Here is an 18,361-nt window from a genome sequence, read left to right on the forward strand (position 1 = left end):
TTTTATCGTGTATACAATATAGTACACAATATAGTGAAAGGGTTTGACGAATAAATTATGGAAGACTATTTTAAAACAATATCGAATATATTAATATTAATATCGTTAATAACATTATTAAATATCGGGATCAGATTACTATTCGTCGTAGCCGTTCTCACCGACCGCAAAAACGGTCGAGCAACAACGGAATTTCGTCTGTGTTCGCGTAGACGAAAGTTACCATTTTTTTCTTTTTCTTTTTTGTTGTTGTTGTTTATTCCTTTTGTAAATAAAGCTCTCTGTGTGCTCGCGACGTGCCTCACGTACATCTAAAAACGGCACCGACGCCGCCGAATAAATTTTCTCGTTTAAAAATAATGAATCTTATAAAAAAAAAAGATAAGCCTGCGAATATATATATACAATATTGTGCGAAAGGAGTCACGCCGAGATTGCATTGCCAGAGACTTCCGTTACTCACGGAACTACGCGTTCAAATATTTCGCTTCGAATCGTTAACACTAGCACTACCGGGTTCGAAATGGACCCATTCATGATTTCCTTTTTTCCAATTGTTGAAAAGATAACGGATGCTTCTCTGAGAAATTTCTAACTAAATTACAAATTGATTCAATACAGAAACCATAGTGCGAATCAATCGAAATCTCAACAATTGTGCCATTTAGTTTCTACAGAGAAATTTTAACACTTAGCACTCCAGGTTGTTTTGTAATCTATCAGCAACTGCAACTAATTTTTATAGTATTCCTAGCGAAAATGAGAAATGTTATAACATTCCTTCGGTCTTTTATTTTCCTCAATATAAAATTTAGATGTGTGGAGAATCTAATAATTTTAGGATAGTTTCTTTAAGATTCATGAAAATATTTAATATTATAACTGGTGCAATATTGGAGCCTACAGAGTGCAAAGGGTTAGACAGATTGCCTGGTAGTTCTAGCGTTAAAATCGAAATTGGGCAATTAAAACGGAACTTCGAGAATGATCGACTAAAGGAAATATTCGAATTCGCCTCGGTACCAAGGCAGTATAAATAATTTCCCTCGTAAACGTCGACGGGATACGATACGCCATCGCGAACAAGTCCGAAGTACATAGCAGTTGACGAGCGCACCGTCGGTTATGAAGATTCCTACGGCACTTCGTCACGCTTGTTACTTTACCGCTAACAATATTGACTATATTTAATGAACTTATTTTTAACACTAGAACTACCGGAAGGATCAAAATCACTCATCCCTGATCACATTTTTCCATTATTGAACAGTTAACAGATGCTTCTGAAAAAGTACTAGAGAAATGGATGTACCAATAAACAAATTCAATAGCAAACCAAATTGAAGTCTCAATAGTAGCACTGTCGATGTTTCTACAGAACAATTTCAAGACAATTAACCCTTAGCACCTGATTTTTCAATCTACCAGCAACTCACATTTTTAGTTTATATTTAATATAACATTTCTTAGATTTTTGTTTGTTCTTAGAAAAAGATTTGTGCAGCAGATGCAATAATCATAGTGTAGTTTTTTCACTTTAGACCATCGAAATGTTTAATAACATTGGTGTAGAGCCTACAGAGTGCAAAGGGTTAATTGCTCGGTAGTTCTAGCGTTAACGAAACAACTTTTCCTCGTGGCAACCAAAATATCACCATTTGTCACCGGAATGACAAATGGTACCGTGCACTGCATCGATGGTACGAGAGGCTCGCCCATTTCACCCCGTTGCACACGTTACAACAAAAACAAAATGACCGGGGAGATTATTGCACCAATCGTGCGGAACAGCACATGCTACAGGCAACGAGAAATAACAAATTCGTCTCTGTTCGCTCGTCGACTCGTGGCTTAAACGTTAAACGTAGTACCTACTTATCGTAGAAAAAGAATGGGGGTAGTGGAAAACTAAAAACGAACGAACTCGTCTACTTACGAACGACATCGTCTCGCATTTTCTTTCGAGCGTCTTGTCCATGTGTTTTCCATGCTGTTTCGCCGGACAAGAGTCGCTCGGCACGACGTACATAGAACAACGCATCGCGTGTCAGTAACGGTTCTTTTTGGCGCGTACGTTCAATGATACAACTTCAGGTACGTTTGAATCGAGAGCTCGATGGTCGTGACAACAACACTCGAACGTTGCATTTCGCTTCGGCACGTAGCTAGGTTGGCATTACTGGATTATCGAAAGCACGCGATATTAATTGATGCTTTCGAATTGGAACGTACGGTGAACTTGTTTTGCCTCACAATCACAACTGCACGTCGATTATGGGATTAACTCCAAGCTCCCATCGGAGATTATCGATAATAATATTCATGGATAACATACACATACGTCGCCTATGTATACTCGCATTACTTTCTGTATAATATGCTCGCGAGAACGCTAAAAGTACTATATCGAAAGTAATCCTTACTTTCTACGTGGATAGAACGACCCTGGCTTTTTAGACGCCACAGAATTACAGCTAAGATTGCACCTTTGTACACGAGCGCCTTTTACAGGAACAAGAACAGAAGCGGATGTGTTCCACGGAGTATCGTGGAACACGTTTGTCCGACTCGATTATTATTTTTTTTTTTTAGCTGAAGTATATTGGACTCGCAATATACTTGTCTGTATTAACGCATAATGATAACCCATCCCCATCTACGTCCTCAAACTCTGTTAAAATTGTTTCTGCAACGTTTTACAAATTTGGAAATTTCTTTTGTATTTTTCGTTGCTAGACTAGTTTTTTTTTTAATTGCATTAAGACGTTGAATGTACAAACTAGAAAATGTAATATAAAACTATTTCATTGAATCATTAAGTAACATTATTTGTAATGTAAAAATATTTGCAAATAATCGTCTAATTGATTGAATTATAGTAATTCGGTCGGGGTCACCGATGACCCCATGGGAATCAACGCGTTAAGTACAGTTCGTTTGAAGATTGAATATCATGATTGACGGTTTACTATGAGAAATTAAATGTTAATTGTGACACGAGGACGTGGAGGAGTATAGAGTAACTGACTGGAGGAAAATACGGCGGAATACGCTCGAGAAAAGAACTGTTTACATAAGTACTTACGAAGTAATTACGTGATTGAGCGATCAGTTAATCTCTGGCGTTCGCACTCGACCTGACAGTTTACCAACCGTAAACGACACGTCTTGCCAACATTGATACAGGATGTTGAATAATTCCTGGCACGCATGAATTACTGAACACTCTGTACCGTGGCAGTTGCAACTACTCGAGTACTTCAATCTGAAATATGCATACGGATATACATAAACGAAATCAAGCATCACAAGTACGAATCAAGGTTAACACTAGAACTACTAGACGAGTCAAAGAATCGACCAATTTCCGGTTTCACGATAGTCGGAAAGCGCGACGGACGGCGCTTCCATCGAGAATGATTAAATAAATTAATATATATCATTTGTCTTTTTTACAGAAAATTACAAGCCAGTAATTTCAGCCGTTCGGTAGTTTCAGTGTTAAATTAAAAGAATTGCTCGATGGAGTAACACGCTAAAACGGAAGACGTTCGTAATATTTGCTGTTACGCGATTCCGCAGCCTCCCGCGACGATTCCAGAAAACTGACGAACCGGAAAGCCAACGGCCGGGAGGCGAATTTACAATCGAATCAGTAGCCTTAGAAATTACGATAAAAATTATACGTACAGCGAATAGACAATAATGAACGTTAATCGTTCGCATGACGATTCGGGTGGTAGGGTATATATTAAATTTCATATTAAAACTTTCTCATATTAAATTACGTAAAACTCTTAAGGTAAAAAGCGCGTGTGGCGCGGTTAATTCGTATCAACAACGACGACTGTACATGGCTCGACACCTGGAACGTATGCAAAGTGTAACTTTGTACAAATTAAAAACTAAATAATCGTCACGTGTCTCTGAATAACTAATCAAGTTGTTCCAAGCGCGGACCGTGTGTCGCAACCGTTACTTTAGAGGGCCTACTCGTAACGATGGGTTACTTCTAGAATTTCACACTGAGCTCATTCGAAATCGTACTCGTTCAAATGTACACTAGAAGATAACGACAGGAAGAGATGGTGAACAAAATAGAACCGTAAACAGATGCTCGATTATTAATAAAGATTAATAATAAAGAGTCCCTTCGAGCCTGTGTTTACGGTACTACAAGATTCGAGATCTCTTTGTGTCGGTACCTTCGATTGTACAAACCAGTACCTGAGGAGAATAGGTATAATAATACCTGATTGGCCTCTCGAGTACTTCTCAGGAAAATATTAGTCCTACTGACAATAGTTACAATTAATATTGTACAATGACATCGCCGCGATTCGACGATTGTCCTCTCTCTCTCTCTATCTCTCTCTCTCCCTCTCTGTCTTCAAACGAATCAAATGAGCCAAGTGTACACGTTACCGTACATACATACATCAAGGCAACCGAACGACAATTGGTCGGTTGTCTTCCTGCTCCCGGAACGATCCACGTGAAGCTCTGCGACTCGGACGCGGAGCGACAAATGGAACCGAGGAATGCAGACAAAAGGGGGGCACGCACAATAGAGGCCCAGAAACAACGGTTATCGTGGAGGGGGAGGGGGGGCTGAGAATAGAGGAAAAAAAACACGTTCTGTGCGCGATCCGCTTCGGGAACATCCGAAACGAACGACGAGAAAGAAACGACGTCACTGCGCTACGCTACGACGACTTGCATCTGTCTCTAGACTAGAAAGAAACGTGCCACTCAGTGACACGCTGGATTTGCAGGGGGAGCAGCGTTCTTCGAAGACAGGAAAGGTAAAATAATCGTGTCGCGCTGGATACAACCTTCCGAGGCCTCGTTTGTGATTCTAGATTGCACGTCACAGCAATGCTCGCTTAAATTCGACAATTTCGAACCCCAGTAGTGAAATTTAACCGAGCAGAAAGAACAGGGAGCTACTTGCCTCCAAGAATTGACTCGAGCACAGCCTGACAAAAGCAGAGAATCGATGCAGCGAGTGGAAGCCGGAAGTTCACTGAAAATCAAGGGTTGAAACTGGATTTCAAAGGGATGCCGCACGCGTCGAAGTTCTTCACATTAAAACTATTGCATTTTCTTCATTGCGTGTTTATGTTTGACGCGTGCGGCATCTCTGTGGCCAGTGTCTCTCTCTTCCTCTCGCTGTACACATTTTCTGTTTTCGTCCACTGGGATTACACTGAGCTTGCTCGAATCAAGTCGAGCGGATTTCTATGGAATTTAAGCCAGCGTCACTGTGTTCTGTACAAACGGGGAGGGCAAATTAAGAGGAAGATGAAGGGGAAGAAGACGAGGACTCGGTCGTGTTAGTACGATCGTCCTCTCGCGCGAGGGGAGCAAGAAAGACGCGAATTTTCGGGTTTCTGTCGTGCGAGGCTAAGGTTTTCGCGCTTGACTCGACTTGGTCCGATGATCGGGACAGAGGTTCGCCTGCCGAATCGCCCGGTCGAGCTCGAGACTCTGATCATCAAACCATGAACACTTCGACGAACGGACTACACTCCGCTTGCGGCGGCGCGGGGACAGGTACGCGTTTCTCCAGTTCCATTCGTGGCAGGAACGCCTCGATGCGAGCCTCCGCCGTTGGGGTGGTTGCTCCGGGCACTGTCGCGCCTGGTCCCAGCTGAAGACACTCCGCCGGAGTCAACTGAAAACAGCACGCACGGAATTGGTGAACAATCGAAACGCGCGGACACCTTGCAGAGTAACTTAACGCTGGAACTAGCAGAACTATCTTTTTAACCCTTTGCACTCGAGAGGTGACTCTCAGTTACCACTTTATTTGACACAGCAAAACTATACAGTTGAATATTTAGTATTTGAAATTAGAATTTGTACTGCTATGTAAAATATTTGAATAAAATAGCTTTGTTGCTTAATTTATCTGTGAATTATCGTTCAATTAGTTTGAAACCATGTCGACTGTATCTCGTCGGAAAATGTTGAATATTTCTAGTGAAAAACTTTCGAGTGCAAAGGGTTAACACGTTCCGTGCCACGGAAATTTCGGTCATATTTTGCTTATGGACTGTATTGATTTTTTTAATAAAATATTAAGTTACATTCAAGTTTTTTTTAAATTTTATATATTTTGATATCGTTTCTTTATGTTTTCGGTGCTTTGTAACGTATACTATTCTTGACCATGCGTCCCTTAAAAATATTTTGTTGGCACTGGACGTGTTAACATGTTGAACGCCGATTTCATAGAACAAAATGCACAAAATGGAAAAGATATATCGAATCGTTTGATTGAATTGAATTATTATTACTGCGTGTTCATCTAGCTGAATATCGCTGCATTAGATAGCATTATTTATAATATTTATATACATTCAACGTGTTAATAACACTAACTACCAGATGGATCAATATGATTCCTGGTATCCTCTTCTACAACTGCTGAAAAATGATTGAAGAAGCTGATTGAGTAATACCTCGACTAAAATATGAACCAACTGAAATCTTAATGCTGTAGCTTCTATAAAAATGTTTTCAAAAATCAGTTTAAGTGCCAGTTCTATCGTTAAGACTTAAACAGCATCGATTACTTAGTATACTGAACGCTTAGTACTTAGAATTTATGAAAATGCTGAAACAATGAAACACTTACCAACGCCGCTTGCTGAGGAATGGCCGCGATACCACCGACATTCGCTGGATTATAATAATTAGTCGGGCTGACCGGCGGAGAGGGGTAGGGCCAATAAAAAATCGGCGGCGGATAGGGGGCTGCAAACTGAGGCGGTCCACGCGGTAGCATCGCAGCTGTAGGTGGGAATATCGCGACCGGTGGCGGTGGCAACATTGTGCCCCCTAGAGTGTGGAACAAGAAGGTAGACAATCAACGTTCGATCGAGTCGATCCGATTAGTAATTCTAGGATGAGACTGCTAAGAGCAACGACCGAAAGGTTCCTCTCGTTTCTTTTCTGTCTCCTTTCTTTAGGAACATTCGGATCACGAGAAAGATTGCAACCACGGAAGTGAATGAATGGAAAAAAAAACAACCCTTCCGATCTTAGCCTCGAATATTATAATCTCTGAATAGCAACACGAGCCTGGAATATTAACGTATCACCGCTCGAGGCACATAAACGAAAATCTTCTTTTTATCCCGTGGATTAATAGACTCCCGATAACAAAACAAAAAAAAATATAGATCTGATAACACCCATAGATTCTATGTATGTACAAAACGTAAGAAGAGTGCCCAAACTATGGTAACCACACCACGATCTGTGGTCGATGACATCGTGCAGAGAATTAAACTAAATGATTTTCTTAATGTACTTCTCTGTTTCGAATCGCTTTTCATTGTTTCTCATTTTTCTTCTCTCGTTTCCGTTAAAGATTTCGGACACGTCGTGATCATTCCTTCACGCGTTCCCGCAACCTGCACGATTTCACGATTAACATGACGGCGTTCTACGGTCCGTGTGAAACTGTGGACGATACTATTAAGATTTCTATTAATAGTATTAATATTAATATATGAACCCTTTGCGAACGAATGCTTTAACCCTTAGCAGTCCTATGTCAGACTCGACATTCTATTTTATTGCAACCTCTACTTGTTTTAACAATTTTTTCGATATTTATTTGTAGTATCACAATTGTACCATTTAAAGGTAACATTTCAGTGATTCCCAGATATTCTTGAATAAATAAATAGAGCATCATATTAAACTGTAATTGAATGAACTAACATCGACGTGAACCTCAAAGTGAAAAACCAAGAGCACTTCGGACTGCAAAGGGACAATGGAGACTTCAAGCTTCGATATATAAATTTGAAAGCTGCTAATGAATAATTTAATTATGTAAATAACCAGAGATTCATATGTAGTTTCCAGTATTCCAGTGTTTAAGACTTCGATGCGTAACTCAGCTGTTTTTATGAAAATAGTTTTCAAAAGTTTACAAAATTGTCGACCGTTAAGGGTTGAATTATATGTATTGTTCCTTTTCGTTGACTTTATTTTAGTAAATCCTGACTGTTCACTGGGAGCGTAGAACGACGCGTCATCCAAAGGAATAATGATTTGGACTTGGCCTACCTGGAAGCACAGAAGTTAGTATTTGTAGATCCCGCTACCAAACAGCAATCGACACTGCACCATTGTAACACGATATATACGTATGTTTTATATATAAATATTTATATATATATATTTATATGTAGCACCAACTTGCGATTTCGCCCCCTCTGCCAAATCACCAAAAACTCACTCAGACTTTCCCTTTCTCTCGCTCTTTCTCTCCCTTTCGCTCGCTCTCTTTTCTCTGCCCTTTCTCACCCTCTCACCCTCTCTCTCTCTCTCTCTTTCTTTCTCTCCTTGTCTCTCGTTCTCTCTCAGCATTGTCAAGAAGAGAAATGTCTCTCCGCGCGCGACCCCCATAAAATAACTGTGCAATACACGATCTAGAATATTCTACGAAAATTTCAAGTAACATTTGAACCTAGAACTACCAGTCGAAATGATTAGTTATAACTCCCTCGTTTCTCAATGATTGATTACATCTTCAAATTACATAATATACATTATAAATCATATCCGAAAAATATGGATTACAATTTTTAACAAGGATTACACGTTAATCGTAATGCTCGATGGCTCTAGTGTTAATCTAAACGAAACCCAGAGAAAACAGAGTTTAATAGTAATTGGATCACAGTTTCGTACGAATTCGTATTATCTGAATATGGAGTCGCATCGCGTCAAGACGAAAAGTTCAAGGACAATAAAGTTACCAGTGGAGGGAGGGTCGCAAGGGTTCAAGCGAGGGAAGTCGAGAAGAACGGGTCACGTTCAGTTACATTGTAATGGCAAAAACAAAAAGGAAAAAAAAAATACAGAAGAAACAGGAGCCGTTTCAAAGCCGTTCAACGAGATATCACAAAGAGATACACAAAATGTTGCAGGCACCTTGCAAAATTAAATGACGACGTACCAATGGCCAAGAACAATGTTAGATCTAATCACAGGCTAGCCTGACGCCGTGTTAATGTCGACATAAAAATTGTTAGGTTTCCGGCGAGCCGTGACCGTTCCTCGAGCGGGGTCGAGAAATTTGGGGGAAGATGATGGATCGACCCAGCGATTGGGGATGGTTGAACACAAAAAGAGGCAATAATGTGGGGGAGAGACAGCTAGAGCGACAAAATGAGAGAGTGAGAGAGACAGAAAGAGAGGAAGATAGAAAAAAGAGAGAGAGAGAGAGCGAGAGAGAAAGAGAGAAAAAACAGAGAGAAAGAGAGAGAGCTATATAGGAGAGACTGAGATAGTGACAGAGAACCTATACGTGTGAGCAAGAGAAATTTAAAAAAAATAACAAGGAGAGAAAGAGAGAGAAAGGGAGGCAAGAGTTACGACACAGAAATCTCCAACTTGATCTGTAGACACCAAAGATACCTGCGAGCCCAGTGAAAAAAAAATGTATAGAACGTAACAGGGATATGGTGGTCGTAATTTCCACAGACGCCCCATGAGAATGGGTGAACCGACGATAGTTTCGTGGAACGTTCCCCGAGAAACGGATTCGCTCGGGAGGAATGCTTCGAAGTAAAGGACAAATAAACTTCTTACTCTCCGTCGAAATTATCTTCGGTCGTGTGCTCGCGCGCAGTGGGTACGAAGTATGTTTCTTCTCCTGAGAATGTTGCTGGTACATTCGCGCGCAAGAATTAGTAACAACTTAACCGACTACTCGCTAACGGCTTCTCTTTGATGTTACATCGGAAGCAACACTGGCGATCACATTCAACGCTAGAACTATCTCTTAAGATCGACTGTTTCGTATTTTATTGGATAATTTATAGGATATATCTATCGAGATCTCGATTTATGGTATTCTAGCTTACGCGGGTCTAAAGCGATATATTTAATACATTCTCGGAAAATCGTCTATGCCTTGAAAAGAGAGAAAAATAACGGAAAAATGAAGGATCTGGGATCCGGTAGTTCTAGCGTCGAATGAGAACACGAATCGCAAGTGATACATTTGAATTCACCGTGTCTCTCCTCGACGAATCGAGAACGACAGAGAAATATCGTTGCCCCACTGCGACCGCCATGAAAATTACCACCACCAGGCGAGGATAATATAATCAGGGGGTAAGAGTCCACCAACCCGGCAAGCAAAAAGATATGTATGTCCACAAGGCACATTTATTAAACATGATCGTTCACCATCGAATATAAATCGTCGATATACAGAAAAAAAAGTGTATACAAGGGGTAAAAAAAAAAGATCGGTAAATATACTTCTGTACGTGTGTTCGTGTAATATATCGCGTCCGTGTGTAACTGTGAATCGTGTACGCGCGTGTGTGAAGTGTCCTGATGATCCCAGCTGATAAAAAAAACAACAACGCAATTGGGCGAAGGGGGGCTTGTAGGAAGAAAAAAAATAAACGTTACCCTCTTTGATCGAGAGAGGAAAAAAAAACAGAAAAAAGTGAGGGTTCGAGAGGGTGGTTAAGGGGAGATTGGTGTCGCATAGAATCGAACTGGTCCCGTGAACAGCGCGAAATCTCTCGTACACCGCGTGGTTAATTAACTCGTAACGATGAACTTTCGCCGGGACAATCACGATCGGCCGTCAGCTCGCGCGAGTTTCAGCCCCTTACCCACCTCGCAACCCCTTTCGACGACGACGACGTTTCCTCGTTTGAGAATCGAATCGATCGAGAAACATGAATCCTTCGAGCGAAAAGAAAAACTAAAAAGAGAACAGAACACCCGAATCTGATTCGACGCTTTCGGTGTCGATGTTTACAGCGATCGGAGAATTCTACCGACGGATCGTTATAACGTCGTTCCAACGCGGGATCGATTGTCTGCGCACCGAAAGAGTCGAGGCGAGATTCCGAGCTGGGTAAGAAGCCGTCATTATTGTCAGCCCTCCGCGTAAGAAAGGCCCACGTTAGAAAGACTATGTTTTTGATTAACATTAAAAGGACGCGCCGCCACTGCAGTCTCAGCCTCTGCTAAATAGCGAACAATAAAACTTACTGACGAATAAAAAACAGTACCGGCGACAATGAGTTAAAGTAGTAAATTTGCGAAAGGGACGACACTGTCAGTCACCAGGTTAGCGGTTCACAATTAATAAAGGAGGATAAAATAAAATAAAACGAAGAATTAAAAAAAAAAAATAAAGAAACCAGACGACACACATCCAACGCAATAATGGGGTTGAAGGGGGTTGTTGGGGGGTGAGGAGAAGATAAATGCCATGGCCATCACTTCCGATCAGCGATACTTTTGGGGTTAGTACGGAGGACGAGATAATATAATAGTGTACTAATTCAAAAATTGCTACTGCGACCAGCGGACTGCGGGTTTTTATGCGTTTATGGGAAATTTGCGAAACTGCACGGAATTCAGGAGGATATAATATATAACATGTTCAAAGTGTAGTTTTAGAAAATATCATTTTCAATTCAATTCTGTTTAATTACACTATTATAAATTCGAATTCGCGTAAAGATCCGCAGTCCACTGATCGCTCTCCTCCTTTCTCCCGTTCTCTCGTCCCCTAGCCACACGCACGCACACACTCTTCCCCTTTCTCTCCCTTGATAGCCTGTGGGATACGTGTATAATACGGCTCGTGTGAGTGCCCAGCGAAAGCCAATGGTAGGTAGTACACAACTGAACGATCTTACGTGGCGATGTGGTAAGCGACACTTGAATCACTCCCGAGGATCCAACGTTCTCGTCTTAAACAGCTGCCGAAATTCTAATCACATCTTACACGCTAGAAATGAATGCAGTTAATTGCTGTTACCAAGTCTATTCGGTTAGCATGCGGACATTAGTGTAAAAACTGTTCAACTCGTCCTTCCAATAGAACCGCTCACTGGCGAAATCAGTTCACTCCGCGAAACAATGGAACAAAGTAAAGTAGTACGCACTTATTATTCAAAAGTTTTCCTTGAAATTAAAAATCATTGCTTTAACATAAATATGTAAAATGTGTAAAGTAGTATATCCTTAAGCAGCCTTCTTTATTATTGCAACTTTCGGCCGAAAGAATGTTACTCTATGGCACTAAGCCCAGTAGCAAGGAAACTCATTTTAAATATAAAAAGTGAACCAATCGAATATTTTGACGGTGAAATTTTAAAGGATTCAAGAATTGGAGTGAACCAGTTTGGCTAACAAGCAGTTCAATGAACGTATTAAAACGCAAACGAGAATTCGAACAGAATGCTCCTTTATTTGGCCATGTTCACGGACACGGGCGGGGTAACCAGGTCGCTTGGCCCATCGACGCATAACATCGCTCATTCAATGTATCTCGTCCATCGAGTAGGCGCATCTTACCGTACAGGCCGCAGCCATCTATGATAACAGTACAATAGAGCTCCGTCTATTGGAACGGGACCCCAAAGAACCGTGATCGTTGTTCACCGGCAACCTAAATCGCTCGAACCGAACAGTCGTTCACCCTTGCCAAACTCAACGGTCCGATAATTCGCTAAAAGAAACGAACGACCGTCGAAGCAACCAAATTTGCCTCCATCGCGTTCCTAAAAACGGAGCTCTACCGTACTTTAAAAAAAAAAGGAATCAGCGCGATGGCCGAGGACGTCGAAAGGCTCCGACGATCGAACAGCCTCCGGGAGTCCATTGTCGATCGGTTTTCGGCGATCCGATCAGATACAAGGAACGTTTCGACGCCCTCGACCGATACATTTATCTCACGGTCCGAAGACTCACCAAGATGCGCCCCCACGGAGACGACGAGGAACGAGAGATCCACGAATCACCATTTAACACTCGCGTGGGCCTAAATCGAACCTGTTCCGTTTGAGGTTCTATCATGAGGAGTCGTCTTTAACTGGAAACTAAGTCACCCACACGGGTCTAAGAATGGTGCGTCTAGGTTCGTTCGGATGTTTATCAATTTGACAAAGATTAGGTCATCCCGTAATGTCTCTGTTAGACTAACTTCTAGTGTAAATTGACCATTTTTAGATTCCCCCATTTATCGATTTTTAAATCCATTCTCAAAGTGGCATTAGAACATGAAATGACGTAAGATATTCAAAATTGTGCTTCCGAAATGCTTTCTTTCTTATGAATATCAATTTCAATTAACTGAAATGTTACCTTCTAAAGAGGTATGTATTTTGAATATTTAAAATTGCTGCCCGAACGAACCCAGTTGTATCCCGAAGTTCGAGGAAGGCCAAAAAGATGAGAAACCGATCAGTGGATCCCACGTGTCGCGTCGCCCCGCGAAATCTAGTTTCTAGGATGTCTATTAATGCTAGGTGAAGCCGACTCAGGAAGCGTAATCCCGACATAATAAATGTATCGGCAGGCAATACCCGATTCTCGAGTTACATCCGCAAAATGGCGGCGCGGGGTTCGGCCTCCGGCGCGTCTCCCGCGGCGAAATTTGAGCAAACACTTCGTCGATCCGGTGTGAAAACCTTTGAAAAGAAGAATCCGCGGGATGACCGCCGGAAGCGTACCCCGGCCCGCCATTTTGTAACGACAATACAGGACTAGCTATATCAAGATGCTACTGTACTCGACTCTATACGCTAATCCCGCATCCTGAACAGAGAGGAGGCTCGTGCGAAATTGTACAGGACCACGCGTAAAAAACATGTAATATCAGAAGACTGTTACGAATATGTGTGTTTGTGTGTGCTTGTTTTTTTTTATGCTTTGACTGAGGATCGCTGTGACACGAGGGGAACGGAATGGAAACATCTCGGGACTCGGGGAGGAATATTGATACGATTAAGATCAGAACGTGGTCGTTGCGCGTGAAACATCATCGCGATCGCAACGGTTTATTTGTTGCTAAACCTACCGCCGTGCGGGACAACGTCGCAACGTTCGTCGTAATTGAAATCGATCGAAGGAACATTGCCTCGTTAGCCGCACTCGCATTCGAGACCTTGCATTCTCTGCACTGGAACTGCCGAATGGGTTAAATCAACTTATTCCTGAATCCTTTGTTCCCAATTGTTAGCAACGATTAATACAGGAATTATCAGAAAGACAGATGCTTCTCTGAGAAATCGGTAAAGAAATTGATTCGACAATTGATTCAATGGTACGATGATTAAATCATAAGTCAATTGAAATATCAATAGCTCTACTCTCAGAGTTCCCATAGAATTTGGAAAAGTCGATACGTTTGTTCAGCGGTTCCAATGTCGAATGATTATTTTCGATCGTCTTCCTTCCGAGGACGCTCGAGTCTGTTCGAAAGAGCGACGTTTCTCGCGCGTCGACCTTACTAGAGAATAGGGTGAATGGAAAAAAGAAAAAGAAAACCAAAGAGAGAAGTCGAAATCGACACCGTTACGTAACCGCCTGGTCATGAACGATAGGTAACGAAGAAAGATTAATACAGGTACTTGTATGCACGTCCCTCCACAAACCAACGACATGCAAACCAGTCATTTCTATACCCGTGGACTCTGGACTCTCCGAGCCATTCTCTGAGACTCTCCGTTACGCGTCTCCGTGATCGCGCTCGCGATACTCTCGTTATTGCTGCGTGTGCACATACAAAAAGAAAAACAGAAGAACAGTCGAGGAGCAAGAGAGGAAACACACGTGGCAAGAAGAAATTTTCATCACCGATAGCACTACGCGCTACCTACGCTGGCGACACCGGCACGCCGGGCGTACGGGTTAAACCGCGCGTGAATGTACAGGGTGTCCGGGAAACGAACGTGGCCCCTTCGACCTTCCTTCTCGGAAAGAATTCATCCATTTTGAACGTTAAAACATGACATGCACGCGAGAACAGTCGGCATTGAAAGGTTCGCGTTAGAGCTGCCAGATGACCGAATGAATATTTATTGCGCCATTATGGTAAACATGACGGACGAGAAAATTCATGCGAATAAGTTGATTCTATTCATCCTGTCGAATCGGACGTTGAAAAACGTAACGTCGGGAACCCGGTGTTCACTCGGGAACTGTGAGAAGTGGTCGGCTCAGGGCTTCCAACACGGTCGCCATTTTCTCTTACGCAAAACTAGATTTACCGATTCATCGTACGTTGAAAAACGTGAAAAATATCGAAGGAACTTATATAACTCGCGCGTCATTTCGCGTCAACTGACAAAGCGTTTTTTTTTGTGCGATTTGCAATTAATTTTACACGCAATTAGCGTGTAAAGGGTTGACATTTTCAATGTCGATCTCGGGACCGTCCTTGTTTGCCTGTACAAATACGCGGGGAGTGGAGGATCTTCGCGAGTATGGCAGTACACGATCGTCGTCACCGTTGGACGAGCTTCCAGCGAGGTCACACCCGTACACTCGACATCCTCCCGGTTCGCCTCTTCTCCGAATTGCCCACCGACTACGTTATCACAAAAGTTATCGAATGGAAAACAACGAAATGGTTGAATGCATCCCTAACACCGAATTTGGTCTGCGGTTACGAAGGTTCGGCAACCGAACGACGAATAACAACGAAAAAAATAATATTCTACTCGATGCAACGCTTTCTCTTAATTACTTAAGTACTTCTCGCTAGTCTCATAGACCTTTGAACTGAGGCTAAACGCTTTTCTTCAATTAGACCGCGAGATACACGCTCGCGTGTTAAAACTCGGAACGGTTCGCGTATTGTCTGAACAGTTCGAGCTAAATTTATAAAATAAAAATATATATATATATATATAATCGTTCGTCGATCCTTGGTTGCCGTAACTATCCAAACGGCGGACGAATTTGCACTGCGATTAAATGTTCGAAGATGATATTCGTTCCCTGGTTTCGAATTATACGATATCTGGAAACGTGGTGGGCGTTAGAAATGTTCCCTGATGAAAAGTTGGATCTGTTCTCGGCCTGAACGCGGTCAGGCACACTTTCTTTCGTTTTTCTATCTTTATTACTCTCAGACACGGGTGAAGTAGATGCCGCGTAGGGACGAAGAAAAGTGTCCTCCGTCGGGTCAGAGTTTAGAAACTCGTTTAACATTGGATGGAATGTCCATTTACTTAACCGCTAATAAAAATATTTCTAGCAAAATATATAAATCATTCTTATATATATATATAATATTTATACATATATATATATATGTATATATATATATGTATATGTTTTAGGTCTGTACTTAGATACTTTGTATAATTATATATAAATTTATATGTATATATTTACATATGCATATAAATCACGTTATCCTTCGAAATGAAAATATGAAACCCTAAACCGAGGGGAGAAGACCTTGCTCGATTTCGTTTTAAGGCACTTTGCCGCGCGTCATAACGACACGAGATCATCGAGCGTTTGATGACCCGATGGCTAGCGCGACGAATGGTACACAACAAATCACGATTTTCCTATAAAAGCGCGTTTACGATCGTCGGAAAATCTTGATTACGTGAAAGACAGAGAGAGAGGGAGAGGGAGTGAAAAAGAGTGAGAGAGATTGAGAGATAGAGACAGAGAGAGAGTGAGAGGAAAGAAGGAAAATAACACGTAACACACTCTAAGTACTGCTGCTCGTCAATAAGTATCAAAACGGAACACTAGTATGAGAAAAAAAAAACGATTGTGCTTTATCACGCGAAACGTATCCATCAACGCATCGGTAAAACTATTTTCCTGACGGTTGATCGCCTCGTTAAGAGCAATCCATAAACGAAAACATTTTTCTGCTTCGAAAAGACAAAAAACAAAAAAGGAATAAAAACCACTCGGTTTTATAACTCGCGATCCGACATGCGAACGTTTATGGCGATCCGGGTCGGCTAACATTCGTTATGTGAGAAAGTTTAATGAAACGCCCGTTCCATCAGCGATTTATACGGAAATCTTTAAAGGCATAAACATATTTATCATCGCGCAAACAAACGTATGTGCGAACCACCGTGGAAAAGAAAAAAAAAATGCCAATGGAACCACCGAGGACGACGGAGATGCTTCGGGTGATAAAGTTAAATGAGAAAACCTGCACGCTCTCTAGTCGAAGTAGGAGAAGGTTCAAGGGCGAAAGACCACTAAATGACAGTATCACGCGGAATGTCTGCAGATAACTACTATGAATAGAATTATGTACCGCGCACATTCGTGGAAAGGTGAATCGTGTGCTGTAATAATACAACGCTCTATCTCTCGCCGGGTGACGAAGCAACCGGAAAGGTCTAATTACCCGGACACGTGGAACAGACGTTCGCCGGGTATCTTGGGAGAAAAACTTCTAAAGAGAACTGGTCCGATCGGTTGGAAGAACAGAACCGACGGACACGCCGTATAAAAATCTGTATATAAAACATATACATAGCACGCGTTAAAGAAGAAGAAGAAGAAAAAGAAGAAGAAGAAAAAGAAGAAGCTTCATGGTCAATCTAGTCGGTATACGGCAACGGATCGATCAAAGCTGCGGATAAAATTGAGCAGGATAAGGCAAGCCCGGCGCGGCAGCCGGTGTTTGGGCGAACGCGGTCGCCGGTGTGTGCCACGTGGCGCGTTTCGCGACAGTGCTTGGTGTTTCCGGAGGGAAGGCAGATTCCCAGGTCCGTTTCAGACCCATGATGGCGGCGTGATTGATCGGTGCTGCCTGGACGATGGGCGTTAGGAGACTGTGAGGCGTCGGAGCCCTTAAGATTGGGATTCGAGAAGGGACATTGAAGAGCAGGAATGGCGTGTGGGCCGGCGGTTGAGCGTGAAGAGCGGCCGCGGCCGCAGCAGCAGCAGCCGCGGCTGGAGGAGCCATCGCGTAGGCAGGGATCTGATGTTGCGGATTAGGTCCGGGAAGAGCTAGAGTTTTTGTCGCGACTGACGATGTTGGTGATGCGGGAGTTGTGGAGGTGGGCGGTGGATTCGAGGCCAAGGCCATCAGCCAAAAGTCCTGATTTCGGATTGCCTGCGCTTGAGCCTGAGCTTGAGCTTGCGCCTGTGCTTGCGCTTGAGCCTGTACTAACGCGTGAATGTCCCATAGGGGAGGCTGCGCCGTCGGTACCGGCACCGGTACCGGCGTCGGCGGAGGCGGATGTGTCAATGTGGCGGGAGTTTGTGTGGTCAACGTACCCGGTGATAGCAGGGCCTTGGTCGATGGCGGAGTTACCGCACCTGTCAATACCAGATTCATGTCGTCCCCGCTGCACTGGAAGACTTCGATGTACCGTTGCTTCTTCCCGTAGATCATGTATCGGTGATGCCGTTGCGACGCGCACGCGAACGCGGAACTCTCGCTGTCCATCTGAATGAACGCTTCGCCGGACGGTTGACCCTGAACGGAAAAGAAGAGAGACGATTAGAAGTATTTCTATCATGAAACTTTCAGACTTTGCTTTACGCAGAATGTATGCAATTTGTGTTCGATAAA

At 42.6% G+C, this 18,361-nt stretch overlaps 2 protein-coding genes across 2 annotated transcripts in view; both read right to left on the minus strand.

Annotated features, from left to right (window-relative positions):
• Window positions 1–68: 68 nt before the first annotated feature.
• LOC116427270 (uncharacterized) lies at window positions 69–8,593 on the minus strand. The gene is made up of 3 exons (XM_031977409.2): window positions 8,089–8,593; window positions 6,644–6,846; window positions 69–5,677 (listed from the first exon to the last, which is right to left on the minus strand). The coding sequence occupies exons 2-3, from the start codon at window positions 6,836–6,838 to the stop codon at window positions 5,498–5,500; spliced, it is 375 nt and encodes a 124-aa protein (XP_031833269.1). The 5' UTR covers window positions 6,839–6,846; window positions 8,089–8,593; the 3' UTR covers window positions 69–5,497.
• Window positions 8,594–10,184: 1,591 nt separating this feature from the next.
• LOC116427263 (RNA-binding protein fusilli) overlaps window positions 10,185–18,361 on the minus strand; it is a 30,575-nt gene continuing 22,398 nt past the window's right edge. Inside the window, exon 10 of the mRNA XM_031977401.2 lies at window positions 10,185–18,265. Within this exon, the coding sequence (XP_031833261.1) occupies window positions 17,408–18,265 (858 nt within the window). The 3' untranslated portion in view covers window positions 10,185–17,407. The remainder of the gene's footprint in view (window positions 18,266–18,361) is intronic.

This window comes from Nomia melanderi, chromosome 9 (assembly GCF_051020985.1).
Source record: "Nomia melanderi isolate GNS246 chromosome 9, iyNomMela1, whole genome shotgun sequence".
Classification (NCBI taxonomy): domain Eukaryota; kingdom Metazoa; phylum Arthropoda; class Insecta; order Hymenoptera; family Halictidae; genus Nomia; species Nomia melanderi.

What these genes read in the sequence shown, in the direction of transcription:
- LOC116427270 (XM_031977409.2), bottom strand. Translation starts at nt 6,838, where the DNA reads ATGTTGCCACCGCCACCGGTCGCGATATTCCCACCTACAGCTGCGATG. An exon ending in TTCCTCAGCAAGCGGCGTTG is followed by an intron (nt 5,678 to 6,643) that starts GTAAGTGTTTCA and finishes TGCTGTTTTCAG; the next exon opens with TTGACTCCGGCGGAGTGTCT.